At 38.5% G+C, this 18,709-nt stretch overlaps 1 protein-coding gene across 3 annotated transcripts in view; it reads right to left on the bottom strand.

Moving 5' to 3' along the window:
- Nucleotides 1-18,709, bottom strand: part of EYA1 (EYA transcriptional coactivator and phosphatase 1) — a 100,564-nt gene that overhangs the window by 78,640 nt on the left and 3,215 nt on the right. For all 3 annotated transcript variants that reach the window (XM_044424220.1, XM_044424221.1, XM_044424222.1), the window contains one exon: nt 1,196-1,273. In XM_044424220.1, the coding sequence (XP_044280155.1) occupies nt 1,196-1,273 (78 nt within the window). The remainder of the gene's footprint in view (nt 1-1,195; nt 1,274-18,709) is intronic.

The following is an 18,709-nucleotide window of genomic DNA, read 5'->3' as shown; positions in this document are numbered from 1 at the left end:
GAGGAAGATCACGTTCTTTCTGCATTGCCAGTGTGATGTGAAAGAGCAGGTATAAAATTGGCCACATCTGGCTTGCAAGGCATAAATTTCTAGCTGGTGATCTGCGCTGACAGGCAGGGGCTTTGCTCAGTCAGATGGGTCTTTCCAAGCCCTGCTACACCTGCAGGGATCATATGTATATATGTATGTGATTGTTTTATATGCCACCTGAGTAGCCATAGTTTCTCTGAGTGCCTTACACTCCTGCCATATTCTGTAAAGAGTAAAATGCAATAATACAATAAAAACCAATACTTGGGTGTCTCTTCATATAAATCACATGTTCTATCACCTTGATGTAGAAAGACATGAAGATTATTAAGAAATTAAAAGTATTCTCTCACAGAGGATATAATGCTGGAAATTTTGAGCTAGAATGTTAACTAACTGACAGACAGTAAAGTGAAATGCAGACATGATGTCTTTAGATAGTAAAGCTACTTTCAAGGCACCCTCACTGTGTTTTGGTCAATCATTCCTTTCCTCTCCAGGAACAACCTCTTAAAATCAAAATTTCACTTGTTTGCCATCAAGTCAACACAAAATATCTAGTGACAATAGCTAAAGTAGTTCTGCACTTGTTTTTTAAGAGCAAGTGCATGTACATACATATATACATGACATGCTGAATCTTTTAAATAAATGGTTGCCTCTTTCAGTTTAATTATGAAGCCAGGGAGAAGCAAGGCTTTTACTTCAGCAAAGAAGCCCACTTTTCTTAAATACACCTTCAGATGTAGATTCTGTCTTACATATGCCTCCAAAAGTGTGGATAGGGACTATGACTGAACTAAAACCATTTAGCAAATGCAAGCAGAAGTAGGTTTATATTTCAACTAAGAATTACAGAAAATAATGTTCAACAATTGTGCGGAAAAAGACAAAAGTTAGTGTACAATCCTATTCACACTCATTTCAAAGTAAATTCCATTGAACTCAATAGAAATTACTTCTGAGCAGCCATGAAGAGGATTGTGTTGTAAATTACAAAATACTTTGACAACAGATACATGGGAAAAGCTTCCAATAAGGAGAATACCTATATGGAATTGTATGTACTCAGAAACCTTTTTGTTAATTAAACCACAAAATAACTATATGAGTTTCAGACATTACTCATGTGGACATCTTATTTAGTCATAGTGAATATGCTTACCTGATCCTGAGAAACTGTCTAAAGAACCGTCTGCTGTTGTAGTAGCAATCTCACTACCGCTCATTGGCTCTGTTTTAACTAAAAATATAAGCATGGTCTGGTTATATTAATACTTGTGCACAACCACACACTAACTAGTTAACATCATATGTAGAAATGCAATTTTAAAAACCCAAACAAGTTTATATTGTACATCTGTGTATTTATTTTTTAAATAGTTACATAAGTATTTGTAAATCTGTCTAAAATGAGCAGAAAGCTATTACAATAAAGCTATTCTTTATTCGTTAATGTATTAATCAGCTTGCCAACAGAGTATCTAATGTTATCAACACAAAGGAGAGAAGATGCTATAAGGTCTGACTGAATTTCTGTGAATTCGCTTGCTTTATGTTTGACCCGAATACCACTGAAATACTGCATGATACTAGTTGATACAAGATCAGTCTAGTTGAGTTTGTCAGTGTGCCACACACACCTCCTTTACTTCCCCTTTAGTTATGTGTGAGATGACTTTTTGCAGGCCTCTTTAACATTGCAGACTTCTGCTTTGATAGCTAACCATAGGAAACTGTCTTATACTGAGCCTGACCACTGATCCATCTAGCTCAGTATGTTCTACTCTGATTAGCAGCAGGAGATGCAGGGCCTGGACTTTTGGCATGCCAAGTATTGCTCATGTTCTGAGTGTCAGTCTTCATCCTAATTATGCATTAATTTGAATTGTCCAGGGAGCAGAGAGGCAGGTATAATTTTGCACTGGATTACATGATTAGATTTCATTAGCTACTTTTTTGCTAAAGACCTATGATTAAGAAATTAACGCTCAAACCCATTTCAACAAAATGTACTGGATTTTGCCAGTACTTTGCATAAAAGGTGATTCACTATATAAATTATCATTTTGTGTATTGCAGAACTTTTGGAACTTTCTCCTAAATGACCATTTTCTTCCAGAAGTCGGTGGGTTGCCCAGAAGAGCAAAGAGGCAGCTTTAAGGGTAAAATGCTACCACCAACCTTTCTGAATAGAGGCAGTGTAGTTATTCATCCCCTGGTAATCTCTTGTTCGCTTTACAGCAATGTGTTATATGTAGGTTGCCTTGAAAATGGTTTTGGAAAACTCAGATGGTCCAAATTAGGGTAGAAAAATTGTTCGCAAAGATTAACTGGTATCATCATATTATGCAGTGCTTTGACAACGACAAGGAAGATGTTTCTGAGACCAGTCTAAAGGGCATTTTCAGTGTTGGCACCCAATTACAAAATGTCTTCTCCAAAAAGGATTGTTTGGCACAAGTGTTACATTCTTTTTAGCACTTGGTGAACACATTTTTCCCAGGCTTTTCAGTCTCAAATATGTTGGTATTTTTCTATTTGTCACCCACTTTTTATTTTATTCTCTGGATTATTTATGAATGTTCTGGATGTTATTTTTATGCTGTATTATTTTCAGCATAAAATGTTTACTTGGACAGAGTAATGTAAATGTATATTACTTGGACATAAATGGACACTGGACAGAAAATATTTGTTGGTGGGCAGTGTATATCATAATTACTGTTATTGCTACATTGCATTTATATACTGCCTTTTTTCCTCTTGTGAGAAACCTAAGGGGTTTAACATAGTCCTCTAATGTATTTATCCACATAACAATCATGTAAGTATTTTAGGCTGACAGTCAGTAATGGCCAAAAGTCACCAAGTAAGCTTCATGTCTGATGGGGAATTAGAACCCAGGTTTCCTGAGTCTTGGTCCAACACCGTACTAATCCTCCACACTGGCTTCATTTGTTATTTTAAAAAACAAACAAATAAAATAAAGGTGGTAAAATATTTTTAAAATCATTCTCAAATATTTGTTGAACATTCTCACACAAGTAGAAAGGGCTTTGCTCTATTTAGAAAAGATTGTCAAAATCTGAGCAATGTATACTGACAATGAGTAAGTAGGTCTAGAGTAGACTTATGCCCTCTTAGATGTAAGCTTTTCATGTTAAAAAAAATGAAGGCATTTGAAGCAGACTTTGCAAGCTGCCTCCCTCCCTTCCAGATGTATTGAACTGATTCTCCAACTGGAACCTAGTGCAAAAGACAAACACTTGAAGATAGAGAATTCTGAGACTGGGAATTGGTTCCAAGTTCCAAAAGTAAACAGCGCTCACAGTCCATCTGAACAAAGTCAACTTCACCCATCTGTGTCATCTGCCTCATCCTAATCAATCTGCACAGTTCCACCGAGTGTTCTCTGTCCCACTATGTACCTCAAACTTTGCTTTTAATGAATTAATTTTTCCACAGAAATCACCTTTTCCCACCGCAATTCTTCCCCATGTTGAAACATCTTTAGCCACACAGCCCTTCTATCTCCCCCACCTTTTCTGCACATGCCATTTTCTCTTTCTCTTTTACTGTGTATGTGTGCTCCTAATCCTTTGGGAAAGCATGAAAGACAGTTTTCTGCCCACCTCCATTGCCAGAAAATACATAATTTCTTGGGTGTTTGGGTCCCTGCCTACTTTTCTTGCACACTGTTATGGGAATATTCTCTAAATTCTGCCTCAACATGTACTGCCGTCCTTATTTTAACAGAGAAATCTTCCCAACCCGAAATCAATTCCTCCCAAGGGGAATGACTCTTCTATAATATGGAATGCGCTCCCCAGACAGATCCACCTGGCACCGTCATTATTTGCTTTTCAGTGCCAGGCCAAGACCTTTTTATTTAAACGTCATTTTAATTATTAACATTATTTATTGATTTTATATCTTTGGCCAGGACGTCTCCAATTATATTGTTTTATATGGTTAATGTGTATTTATTTATTGTTGTGAGCCACCCCAAGGCTTCAGAGAATGGGGCGGCATAGAAGCTTGCTAAATAAATAAATAAATAAATAAATAAATAAATAAATAAAACATACAATTATTTCAGTAGCATAATAAGGATCATTACTTTATTTAAAATATATGTTCATATAGAAATTACCAGTTAGTATCTCAAGAATACCTACTAAAATCTTTTGCTGGTGTGCAAGCTGTGCTGTCCAAAGGCTGTGCCTAAAATCTAACTGCCCCCTAGCCCATTATAGCATTCTTCCCCATGCTGGCATGCATCCAAGTATCCAAATACTTTGGAATGAAAATAAAACAAGAATGACTTAGACTGGCATCTGTGTAAACTGCAGCAGCCATATAGCAGTACAGAGACTAAATGACTCTAAGGCTACTCAATTGGGCAACACTACACACTTCTCTGCAGCTAGAAAACAACAGGTGTAAATCTGGATGACAGCAGAGAAGATAGAGGGGGATGGGAACCAAGAGCAGCCTGTAAGTGTGGGGCAAACAGCAATTCATCTATTACTAGGCGGAGATGGGTAGTAGAGGTTAACAAAAAGTCTCTTAGAGTGACTGCTTTTGCCAAGGGACTCTGGTAATTGAATACCAGGATCGTGGAAACCACGGTTTGGACAACTTGAGAATTCATGATGGTCAGAGGAAAACACAGAACCAACAGCTGACTCTTGTAGTTTCTAAAGACCAAACGGACCAGGCTGAAGTACTACAACTGAAATACTGACAACATGACAAAGAAAGGTACATATCACTACACTCAGCCCGTCTGGAATTTTAGGGAGCTTAATCCACCAAACATTGCCAAAGCCCACAGAAGAAAAAACATGCTCAACTGAATATGCACGAGAGGTATGCTCTGTGCTGTTGCCATGTCAGATTGCCTGGTATAATCATGATACAACGTACATTATTGACCTGGATTTGCTGCACACATTCAATTAAGCACTCATACATATGCAACACATTGCAAGATAGGAGTAAGAGTTCTGGAAGATCTCAGCTAGGATCTGACAGACAAATGGCAAGCTTCCAAAGCAGTCTTAGTGGTACAAAACTGATACATATTCTAACTGTACAAAAATACAGTTTGAATGAACATTCTCACCATGAAAACAAATGCCTTAGTATACAGTTAATGTGCATAGAAACCACACATTTTAGAAATCCCACTATTTAAGCAAGCTGAAACAGTACTTAACCACTTCAGGAATTTAGCCCAGCCTTGTGTACATTTTTCTTGTACTAGGCAAGTTTTTCCTCTTTTAGAGCCACCTTTGATTATTTCCTCACCAGTTTTCCTCTATTGTCCTTCCCACAGCGGATGCTACATCATTTAGACTCATTGTACTGGTGGCCATATTCCACAGCTTTTGGAAGAACAGCAGATACATTCTGCAAAATATGCTAGCCATTTGACTCATTTCCACAAAATCCAAAACTCATTCTGCATATTCAGTAGCAGAACTGACATGCAGTTCAAATTTTGATAGACATTCATAGAAACATAGAAACATAGAGAGTCAGAAGGGGCCTCCTGGGCCATCTAGTCTGACCTCCGGCACCAGCCGGCTCCGCTCACAACATGCCCACCATGTGCACGTCCAGCCTATCCTTGAACACCCACACCAATGGGGCCTCAACAACCTCTTGTGGAAGTCCATTCCACACCCTCGGGGTCCTGACTGTCAGGAAGCGCTTCCTGGCATCCAAATGGAACCTTGGCTCCCTGAGCTTTGCTCCGTTGGAGCATGTCCTGCCTTCCTCTGCAGGGCAGAACAGGTCTCTACCCATCTCCATGTGACATCCCCTCACATACCTGTATGTTGCCAACATATCTCATCCTGAGGAAACCACAGAACAGACTGTTAGTTCTCTGCATGATTCCATGGAAACCATTCTTACCATGCTTTCTGGGTTCAGACAATACAACAAACCATGCCATCATGGTTTCTACCATGGCCTGTTATTATGCCTGAGCCCAGTCAGTAGCTTGTTCCAAAATGTTTAACCATAGTTTCCAGGTTCAAACAAAATGAAAATAGTTAATTGAAAATCTCCTTTTTTGTTTTCCAGGTTGTGTGGAGCAATACACAAAGAGTATGCATATATGGGAAAAGACTTGCTTCTATCCCAGCTTATCATACAAAGATAAAAATTTCTGCATACAGTCAAGGATTCATGGACTAGGGATCTAATAATTACCCAAGTAAATGATGGTCCATATTATAAAGAAACCACGAAGAACGAATAGTTACCTAAGTAAATGATGCTCCATAATTGTTAACTAATTAAATAATAAGTAGATTTATACAAATATTTTACGGTTGCTGCAACCAAGTATGGTATCTTTGGGATGGGTCTCTCTGTCATGGCAGGTGCCAAGGCCAGGTAAAATGAAATAATTCAAACACCATACAAGACCTGGACATGGTATAATTTATACACCTCTGCCAATACTAAAAACTAGAAGAGAACTCACAGAAACAGAGCATGTTTGGGATGCTCAGTGCAAAATTCCATAAACAACCTGACATAAACTTGAAATGAGACAAGCTATGTTCTGCCATCAAGTTTTCACCATTTATACCTGATATTCTGAAATAACTATGCATAACTGAGTACAAACATTCAGGCTCAATCCTAACCTGCTATATTCATAGACATCCAGACTTGTTTTGAAAAATTTTACTCCAGTTAATCACAGGTAAATTTATAGTCAATGGAAAATAAGTTCCCTATTCCAGCAGTGCTGGAACAAACCTCAAAACAATTCCAACTATTGAGAAAGAAAACGCTGCCTCTCTATTTATAAATACCTTCAGAATATGTATTGTATATGTTTGTGCCAGGCTGGACCCTTTGTAGCCTCTCCTCCATGTGTACTCCTAGTGAAGCAAGGTAGGCAGGTGATTGCAAAAAAGAAGGTCTTAGTTGTGGAATGCCACCTGTGGATAACCATCCACAAGGAAGCTTGCTGGCACCTGCATCATAATCTTTTCAGCACCAGATGAAGACTTTTATCTTTCCATAAACATGTTTAATTTTGTATTTGAAGTTTTCTTCTTTTATTTGAATGCTCACTGTGCTGTTTATTATTGAGTTGCTTTTTTGTATCACATTTTTTCCCTTTATTTTTGTAATTCTCAGTTGTGGTGAACAACTGTAATTGTATTTGGTTTATAAACAAATAAATACAACTATAACTAGAGTTTCAAAAGCAAATTTACATCTAAATTTTTAAAAGGAAATTGTATTGCAAAATTAGATGCAATACTAAAGATATCATAGTTTTTATCTGTTTTGCTGTTGTTTTAAATTAATAGCAGGTGCTTCCACGAAGACCAATTTGGCAGCAAAAGGGGTTTTCCTTCTGGAAGAGCTGGTAAGATTTTTTTTAATTGCTGAAAAAAAGAGTTAAACTTCCCATTCCCCATGCCATTGCCTGCACCCATCATTTTTTAAAATAAATATAACTGAGTTTCTTATAGTAACAACTTCAGATTATATTACAATGTCAAACGTGGCATTCAGTTATCCAAACCCTAACATGAGTCATGTTTGGAAAAAATATGGTTAAATTTGCACCTGAATGGCAGGTGAAGGTTAGGCCCTTTAAAATGACTGAAATTAACAGAGAACTGAACATGGAATATGGGAATGTAAGGGAAAAAAAGTTTTCTTCCTGGCATGTACCATTTTATCTGAAAGCAGTGGACAGGAAAAGAAATGATGATGCTCCTGAAAGGAAAAATGCCTTCCCCTTGCTTATTTTCAGAAGTCTTCATACCCTGTTCATGCAAAAAGGAAGGCTAGATTGGCAAATCCATGAAAATGTGATTCAAAAGGTGTAGAATGTACAGATAAGCCATTCAGTCCAGTAATCGTGAGGTTCGAGCTCGATGCCAGCCTTTCCCTCTGTAAGGGTGCAGACCCTATTGTGTTGGTCTGCCCTCGGAGCGGATGGATCCGGATGGATTCCTGAAGGCTCTGGAGGATTTTCCGGTTGATAAAGCTGGCACTCCTGTTGATGCTCTAGTTGAACTGTGGAATAGGGAAATGGCCAGAGCTATTGACACGATCGCTCCTAAGTGTCCTCTCTTGTCCGGCAAAGCCCGTTCATCCCCATGGTACACATCTGAACCATGGGCGATGAAGCGGGTTGGGAGACGTCTAGAGCGTAGGTGGAGGAAATCACAGGATGAATCTGACTGAACATGCCTACGAGCTCATTATTGAGCCTATGCTGTGGTGGTGAGGGCAGCGAAGAAGAAATTCTTCTCCACTACCATTGCCTCCACACAGTGCCATCCAGCGGAGCTCTTTCAAGTGGTACATGGGCTGATACATCCTGGCCCTAAGAAAGATCCTGTACCACCTTCAATGGCCCACTGTGAAGACTTTCCCCAGCACTTTAAGGAGAAAATCGCTCAGATTCATCACAAGCTGGACTCCACAAGTGATTCAGATCTTTTAGGGGAGGTGCCAATGACTCCATCTGGTCAGATATTAATTGAATAATTTCAGTTATTGCGGCCTGATGATGTGGACAAGGTGCTTGGAGAAGTACGTCCCACCACCTGTTTACTTGACCTTTGCCCGTCATGGCTGCTGACCAAAGCCAAACATGGGATTGGTGCCTGGATCCTGGAGGTCATTAATGCCTCTCTGAGGAATGGCCAGGTGCCTGCTCCTTTAAAGGAGGCGGTAATCAGGCCTGTTCTAAAGAAGGCATCCCTGGATCCCGTTTTTGGGCAAGGTGTTGAAACGGGTGGTCATGGGACAACTCCAAGCACTCTTGGATGAAACTGATTATCTGGACCCATTTCAGTCTGGCTTCAGACTCCGGTATGGTACTGAATCTGCCTTGGTCGCCCTGTATGATGACCTGTGCAGGGAGAGAGACAGGGGGAGTGCACCCCTGTTGGTCCTCCTGGACCTCAGCAGCTTTCAATACCATTGACCATGGTAGCCTTCTGGATAGACTGGCGGGACTGGGAGTAGGAGGCACTGCTTGGCAGTGGTTCTGCTCCTACCTCGACAGCTGATTCCAGAAGGTGGTGCTGGGGGACTTTGGCTCTGTGCCATGGCAGTTATGCCATGGAATACTTCAGGGTCCATTTTGTCCTCCTTCCTATTTAATATGTACATGAAACCACTGGTTGAGGTCATCAGGTGACCCGGTGGCGAGGAAAGCTTTCCTTCAGCTTCGGTTAATCCATCAGCTGAGTCCCTACCTGGAAGACGATTGCCTAGCGACAGTGACACATGCATTGGTTACTTCCCGGTTGGATTTCTGTAATGCGCTCTACTTGGGGCTGCCCTTGAAGACAGTCCGGATACTTCAGATGGTGCAAAATAGAGCAGCCAGGTTGCTGACGGGGACTGGGTGTTATTCTCATATAAACCCAGTCTTCTATCAGTTTCACTGGCTTCCCATCAAACTCCAGGCTCAATTCAAGGTGCTGGTTATTACCTATAAAGCCCTTAACGGCTTGGAACCTGGATACCTAAAGGAACGCCTTCTTCCATATTTGCCCTCCTGCCCCGAGATCGGCAACAGAGGCCCTCTTCTGGGAACCCTCCGTGAAAGATATTAGGAGGCAAAGCACCTGGAGGAGGGCTTTCTCTGCGGTGGCGCCCCGCCTATGGAATGCGCTCCCCAGAGAGGTCCGCCTGGCGCTGTCATCATATGTTTTTCAGTGCCAGGTTAAGATCTTTTTATTCCAACAATATTTTAATAACTTTTAATATTGGTTTATATATGTTTTTAACTGAAGCCAGGGTGGATCTGTAATTCATTTGTATTATGTTTTATATTATTTTATATATGTAAGCTGTCCTGAGGCCTTTGCAACAAGACAGCATATAAATAGTCTAAATAAATAAATAATCAGTTGTTACTTTATTACTGCAGTCTTTTTTAAGTTGAATGGGTTGGCTGTAAGATGCTAAGGAGAAGGAGAATCAGCCCTTCCCTCCATTTTCTCTATGGAAATAATGACAATTACTTATCATAATGACAATGACTTATTATATTAAGTTGTTTTAAGGTGGTCTTATGCAGCCTGCTGCCCCCCAGATTCCTTGAATTATAACTCCCATCAGACCTAGAAAGCATACCCAGTGGTCAGGAATGCTGGGAGTTGTACTTTGGTTACTCTAAAATCATCATATAAAATTGTTGTTGTGGAGAAAACACTTAAATATATTTTTGTCAATAGCAGCAGTGATAATTTTAAAAATCCCTAGCATGCTATCTCTCCTATTTCTGAGCCAAAATGCTTAAACTTCATCAGGAAGTTTCTGTTGGTCATTTTACATGTCCTTTTCTGTACCTTTCCTAAGGCTTAGATACCGTTTTTACCACAATTGAATTCACTGTGTGAAATGCAGCCAGATCACCGATGTACACAGAAATACTGTGATACTGGACATTTTGTTTTTAATACCTGATTTATAAATGTTTCCACTTCTTCTAATCAATGCTGTGCACCAAGTTGGCATTTTCAACTTTGATACGTTTCTGTACCAAATGAAAGACTATGTTTCCATGTAAGGAAATAAATAAGAAATGTAGTATCTTCTGAGTCCAATTGTAACAGAACACGTTATTTATTTTAAACCTACTTTTGTGGTAAATTATCAATATTTATGACCCAATCAAGAAAGCAGCATGGATATTTACTTTCTGTATTTTTCTGTCATGTATTTACAAGCTCTTATTTGATGCATTCTCAACATTTAACACACAATTGAATACATCAGTAGTATCTTCAGTAGTGATTCATCAATTGTATACATCCAGAAGTACAGGAAATATGAATTACAGGCAGCTTGTGATAGATACTTCATCTGTTGCATGATAATTATGCTCAGTCCTTCTCTGGAAAGAATTTTAATGCAACCTGGAAGAGGTTCTTTCCCGTCCTTTCCACATGCATTCCCCAGCAAAGTAAAGGGCAAAGGTTTCTTTTCTTCCCCTTTCCAGTGCTCAGCATGGCAAAAACCACTGCTGAGCAGTCATTAGGGTGTTGGAAGTGGAACTAAGAAGGCCTGGGTTCTAGTCTTCACACTGTTATGAAGTTCACATGGTGACTTTGGGTCAGTTATTGACTTTCAGTGTAAAGTACCGCACAGGGTTCTTGGGAGGACAGAGAGGAGGAGGAACATGCACACTGCCTTGGGTCCTTGGAGAAAAGCTGGATACTAATGAACAGTGCTTTTTTGTAAGAAAAAAGGTGCCAGACCTCATGAAATTTTTTACCTTTCGCATGTAGTCAATCACTGTACACACACATGTCAGCTGTGTAACGAAACATAACGGTTGCCACGCGCAGTAAGCACTCAGCGCGTGACCACACGACCAATCACAAGCCAAGCGGCGCCACAAGCCGAGCAGCACCATCACAACCAGCGTGGACAAAGTACACATGCATCGGACTCGACACAAGCAGCCCGCATGAACCGTTTTAATGATTTTGCTGCCGACCTGCTATGCTCAACAGGGCGATTCAAATCCACGTGGACCAAACATCAAATTTTCAAAAGTTACTTTTAAAACTTGGAAAATCTGTCGAAAAAAGGTGCCAGAACTCTGTTCCGGTGCGTTCTATGACAAAAAAAGCACTGCTAATGAATAAATACAGAAGTAAGGTTTTGAAGTAAGCCCTGAGAAATGAACATTTTGCAAAGGCTGTGCAATATACATACATTTCTCACGGGACTTTGGCACTGTGCTACACAGTTTACTAGGAGCTGCATATGAGCATTCTTTCTTTTCATTCATTCTGCCACTGCAGCATATACTTGGGGAATCAGAAAGTGAAATGAAAAAGTAGGTGGTGAGTAGGCAAGAGGAATTTGGGGGGAAGGGAGGTCAGCTTATTTCTAAACCTGGGTTTTAGATTATGTTCCTTGATGTAGAAACTCTGTGTAGGTGTAAACCTACATCTTTAGTTTAACAACCACTGAACATGTTCTGAACAGTACATATGAAACTTACTAAATGAAAACCTGATTTAAGGCAGTTATTTAAATCTATTTTTTCTTGGTGATTTGGAAAACCTATTATAACCATACCATTGCATTTATATCCTGCCTTTTTTTCTTTTTGGGATGAACCCACTGTGGCTTGCATAGTCCTTCTCCACTCCATTTTCAGATTAGGCTGATATTCTGTAATTAGCCCAAAGCCAGCCACTAAGCTTCATGAGTTAGTGAGGACTAGAACCTCCTAGGTTCCAAGTTAAACACTCTAACCACCACACCGGCTCTCACAGCACACTGGTTCATTTAAAACATGATGTTAAATGTTAAATTACTTGTAGTAATGTCAGGTTTCTTTAACAAAAACAGAACAAAATAAAATAAAGCCAACCACAGGGAAGCCAGGTCCAAATATGAATCACTGTGCCTGAGAAGGAAAGGTTTAACCCACCCATTCCCTACTGCAATTAGAAAGCAAAGCAAAGCAAAGCAAAGCAAAAGCCAGCCCTCCTCCTCTGTGTGCTGCAAATAACAATAGGAAATAGAGCTCCTATTGGCATGGTGGATAATGGTGGGGGGCACGCTTAATCCATTAGTATGCTATGACAAGGCTGCTAGAAATAAATGAGTTAAGGTCTGTAAATGCAATATCAACCCAAACACTTATCACAGAGTACTACGTCTAACCACAACAAGACCTTTCAGCATAAAAGGTTTGTGGATTAGAAACACTGCCTGTGACGTTTGCATTACTTCTCCAGTGTAGAATACCATCTACCAGAATACCATTTATACCATCACAAGTATTTTTTTTGCTGCTTCAGAATAAATGGTTCAATCATTTCCTTATTATTAACATTATAGTACTATTGAACTAACAGTAGTTGGAGCAGCAGTACGTTGACTGCATTCAAACAATTTAATGCAGGATCCCATAACCATCAACTGACAGCACAAATAATTGATACTCCTATGCAGATGAATACTTTGCATAATTAGAATGCTCTTTTCACACAGATCACTGCTAAAATAAATTCAGCCACAAATCAGAATATATTAATTATTCTCCTCCTATCTCTTCTAAAGTAATTTAAATTATAATCTCAGCAAAATAAATTCCAATGCATTAAAAACAAGTAGTATTGTGGTAATTTCAATTCTAATTTTTTTATTACATCGTAACTCATGTATGAGAACCAGTCATCAAATATGGTGAAATGGGATTTGCCCAATAGTTGTTCGTACTACAACTGCATTAGTCTTTACAGTGTCATAAGACTCTGCTAATTTCACTAAAGAGAAGGTCCTTGCTAATTACATTCAACGTACTGAGGAGGTTTTTTTTCTGACAGTAGAAGCAAAAACATTTTCTGCATTGGTCAGAGTATTTGGTCACCAATCATCCATGTTTTTCTCCCTACTAGATGAGGCAGCTATTATTGTTATTACTTATGGCCTGCCTTTATTTCACTCTGAAGGAACTCAAGGTGGATTACAAGGTTCACTTCCTTATTCCAGTAGCCCTGTGAGGCTGGTTAGGGTGAGAGTCTGTGAAAACATGTTGCTCAAGAACATAGGCAGTATGGTGCACCTGCATTTGAATCCTGGTTGTAGATTCTCATTGGCCACTGCAGGAACAGAATCTGCATGTCGTTGGGCTTTGGCATGACCCAGCATTATTTTAATGTTATTTATTTATTAGATTTATATCCTGTCTTTTTTTCCTGCAAAGACCTCAAAGCCACTTACATCATTCTCCTCCTACTGCTCTCAGTCTTATCCCACAACAACAGCACTGTGAGGTCGGTTGGGCTGAGTCTGTGAATGGCCAAAAGCCACCCAGTTGACTCCATGGCTAAGCAAGGACCAGAACACAACACGTTCAGTTGTTTTCTATCAGGTATGAAGCTGAGCCAGTTTATTTATTTAAAAGATATGTAATGCAGCTCATACAATTGCCTCAGGTTAGTCTTCAACCATGCCCTGTGTTCTAATAAAATCACTAGAAAGAAATCCCCATCATATCTACAAAACTCAATGCTCTAAAGTTAGAAACACCCCATACTGTAGTGTTTCTCAAAACGAAATGGACTCCTTTAGGGGAGTGAACGCTATGTTCCAAGGAAGACAGTGCTTTGGGCCAGCACTTTCCTTCTTCCACAACAGCCAAGACTTCAATGGACTGAATGTCCCATGGCAAAGGGCCTCACTGAGTCACCCTGGATTTGTAGGGTGATTTGCCCTTCCTCCAATGTGATCTGAAAAATAGGAGGATTCAAAATAAAGTAGAATCTCTTTTTGAGCACATTTCACTGCATTTCTTTCTAGGAATGGGTTCAGAGTTGTCTTGTTCGACATCATTACTAATGATAGTATTGTTATAGCAAGAATTTCTGCATGTTCACCTTGCAATTTGTGCAGGATGGGGGACTCAAAATGCACAGTAAGCATAGAAAATATGGGTCCACACTCAAAATGTTTTAGTAATACGCTGCTAATTGTTTAATCAATCCAGCATCATTTATATGTTCAAAGTTCATTTCAAAACTTTTGGAACACAGCAATTAATTCTATTACTTAAGAATATGAAAGTTTCTTGTTGTTTTTCTTCAGAGCATTCCCCACAAAATGTGTATTTCCTCCTAACATTGCTTCAGTTTTATTGAGAGGAACAATTCTGAAATTCTTCACTAATATCTCTGAGCTGGGATTATATAAATGGAACTGTATCTGTGTGTACGCACACCTTGGTATTTCCCAGTGCAGTGTAGTATAAGCCTGGGAATCAGGAGATCAGAGGTCTAGTCCCCGCTCAGCCATGGAGTTAACTGGGTAACTTTGGGTCAGTCAGACTTTCAGCCCAACCTACCTCACAGAATTCTTGTTCGGCGGGGGATAAAACTGAGAGGAAAATGGTATAAGCTGCTTTGAGGTCTTTAAAAAAGAAAGGATGGAATGAATACAATAAATAAATAAATAGCTACAATGAAACGATGAGTATAAATTCAATGACTACCACACTAGCCTATTAAATTCCACAGGTATGGTTGCACAGTTAGAATCAGTATAACGGTAAGGTGATACTACATATATGAATGTTCAAAGAGTTGATTTTTAGTTATCCTTTTTGTTAATTTTAACAACTTATTCTATTATATAATGTTTAATACCTGCAATAAAAGGTCAGCATTCCTCTTTCCTAAAGATACATAATAGCACCTTGTACCTTAAGTAAAGAAACTTGAAGGTGGAACTGGAGGCATATCTTGCATATGAAAGCCCTCATTCTAAAAAGATAAGCCAGGTTTCATGCAGATTTTAAGGACTCTGCTTAGCATATTTTCTAAATGTATTGCCAGTGCTTAATAACTAAATGTCTTATGTCTTCAAGCAGTAGTCCTAATTTAGGCAAGGTGCAAAGTGCAGAAGTTAAAATAAAACAGAACAAATAAAAACTTGCTAGCTCTGCTTCCAAAAGTGTTTTGGGCAAGAGGATTCATGCAATGTGTGTGGGATCTCAGAAGCTGCAATGTCATGCACAGAAACTGCACACATGGGTGTTGGAGCTAACCCAGTGTGCTCTGAAACTACCTGTTCTGAGCCAACAGAGTGCTTCGGTAGCAGCAGCTTTCTCCCTCAAGAGACTTCCTAGATCCAATGATGTTCAGATCACCACCATCCCCTTTATAAAATAGGTTCAGCTGGCTGGTTGCAGCTTTTGTTGAAGAGAATACTCACATTCTGCAACTAAATATACTGCATCTTTACAGTAAAGGGTAGCTGTTCCTAAAATAAGGTTCTGCAGTATTTCTCACAGTATGTTCCACAAGCAGGTGCACCGTAAAAGGATTGTGTGCAATGACATGGCACAGCTATAAAATCTAAATTGTTACATAATGGCTTCCATAGCAACACATACAGAACATATAGGACTATATCTAATGTTTGTCTCACATAAAGTATATCCATTAATTGAATGGGAGTTAATCAGCACTGGGTATCATCCACTGCATTCAACCTACGCTTATCCATTTTCTATTACATTAAGTCAAAGAGTTCTAATATTAAATAGACTTCTTCAACAGTATCATCTTTTGAAATCTTTACTATATATGAGATATACATTAAGGAAATCTAAGGATGGCTCTCCGTTGCTTATACTGAGAATGGTGGCTGCTATCACCCTAAAACTCATCAGTTTAATCCAATGTCCAATTTGCTCATTTCCTTCAGTATTCACATGTACCATGAGAAAACTGCTTGTCTTAAGTTTTAATCACAACCAACTTCTGTTTGTACTGAAACACTTTTGTCAAAATGCCCACTATCTGGTTAGAAGTCAAAACTTCCTGTGCCATTCCTGACACCCAATTGTATTTACAATGTTTAATTATAATAATTATTTCTTGGGAAGAATGTAAGAAGTTTTGTCAACCATTAACATTTGGTTTCCTTGTCCCATCTCTATCCAATGTAAGCACTGTTTTCCCACCTGGCTAAGTGCAGAGATTATGAGAAAAAACAAAATAAATTGCAGTAATACTTCCATCTTTTCCTAACATGAAGATGGAGAATATGGATCAGACACCCAACAATTACTGTAGCTATACATATGAGTGAAGAATGATTTCATTTGGATGAAATTCATCCCAGAACCTAAAGAAATAAGCAGGTAAATAAACTGTATTCCCAAGCATGCTTAGTGTACAAGTAAGTTCTATCAAATGGATTGAGGCTTGTGACTAAACATGTTTAGGATTAAAGTAAGAAAATACAATTTTTCCCTATATCACCAAATCATCATCCAATAATTTGGTTCACATTCCTATGAAGGTCTATTCTGAAGTACATCCTTTTTATTTTAATGAAACTTACTGCTAGGGTTGGTGTGGATAGCATTGCAGTCTCAGTATTGTACTAATGCTGAAGGAATATAGATTATGCCAATCCACTGTCACTCCACCTAAATTCCAATACTTTACCATCAAAGGGTTAATTACTAAGTGTGAAAAATATTAGCGACTAAAAGGATAAATATCTACTGCATCCTCCTGCAGTATATTTAAAGGGAATTTCAAAATATGGATTTGAAATTGAGCCTTCATTTTGTCATTTTTAACGTAGTAATAGTAGTTTGACCTGCAAAGTATGAATTCTGTATGACAATATTCCATAATGACAATAAACTTTACTTTACTTTAGAATGTACTTCTTAATATGCCAAAGAAAGCCCCCATACAATTAAAAAGCACCATTCTTATTTATATAATGACTGCATTGCTTCAGCAAAGAGATGAGGTCACATGAGAAACGTATTTTGTCCCTAACAAACACTGACCACATGACTCTTCCAGGACATGTTTCTATTTCACATGCAACAAACAAGCAGATCATGAGTTCTTTGTGCTATAACTTCAAGTGAAGCATGCAAGAACCAAACATTGGCAGCATTTCCACAAACTTTAGGACTGGTCAGAATATCCTAATTTAAAATACTTTGTCATCCTTTAAAACACATTACTACTACTACTGCTACTACTACTAGCTTCTGTCCTAGACTTTCAATAGTCTGTAAATGCTACATTTATCAGAAGTATAAAGCAAAAAGGAACAGACTAAGTAATATGTACTAATACATATTTATGTAATTAATCAAATTCATTTTAAGAAAATAAAACAACTCTCACTGTGTACATAATCTCACCCCTCCAGTATCTGATTTAAAAAAATCTTTTTGTGCTAACATTTTTCTCGAATACTATTGTTATAGCCTCTGTGCATGCTTACTTGCACCTTTGATAGTATAACCTTAATTACTCATCTCCAAAGGTACCACACTGTATTTAGCTTATTACAACATCAAATAGAGTTTCTGTACAGCCTGAAGTGCCTGATCCTGCCTAATTCTGGAAACTAAGGAGGTTAAAATCTGGATGGGAGACTTAATGTTATGAACTGCCCAGAGAGCTTTGGCTATGGGCAATATAGAAATCGAATGAATAATAATAATAATAATAATAAACCATTTTTGATTGAAGACAAATCAGTCAGCAGTTTTCACTATTTTGTAAAACTTTAAAATGCATGGCAACAGGTGCACATGCACCATGGCTACATAAATATATATTTGGTCTTTCCATTAGCATCGAACAACCAGTCTGTAAAATATAATTGTAAAGAAGATAAAAAACTAGTTTTTCAGAGAAGTCCCAAAAATCACATATCGAAAATGTCTAGCAGAACTGTTTTAATTCCTTTAAAAACTAATATCAAGCGATTGTACTTCATACCGTGGTCCTAAGCACACTTGCACATGATTAATAGCGATAGGACTTAGCTTCCATGAATGTTTGTTTAGGAACTGGGGCAAGATGTATGGATTTCACCAGGATAAGTCAGTATGCTTATCTTCCCATTTTGAAATCAGAAGGCAAATAACAGGTCCAAACTTATCACTACATTCACAGTGAAGCTCCATATATAAAACAGTACAATGCTATGTATAATTAACTGGAAGCAACACCTAGTGTTTTCAGAAGGGCTTATTCCCAAATTGCAGCCTTAATCAGAAAATCTTGTCTAAAGAGCAGTGCTCAATCATGAATATTGGTTATACATTACTTTAATATATTCTCTTAGAGAATCAGCACTACGTGAGTATGTGTGT

The sequence above is a fragment of the Varanus komodoensis genome, unplaced genomic scaffold, assembly GCF_004798865.1.
Source record: "Varanus komodoensis strain SLA01 unplaced genomic scaffold, ASM479886v1 scaffold14_1, whole genome shotgun sequence".
In the NCBI taxonomy this organism is placed as follows: Eukaryota; Metazoa; Chordata; class Lepidosauria; order Squamata; family Varanidae; genus Varanus; species Varanus komodoensis.
The sequence above is the reverse complement of the archived record's forward strand: the minus strand, read 5'-3'. Positions and strand labels throughout refer to the sequence as shown.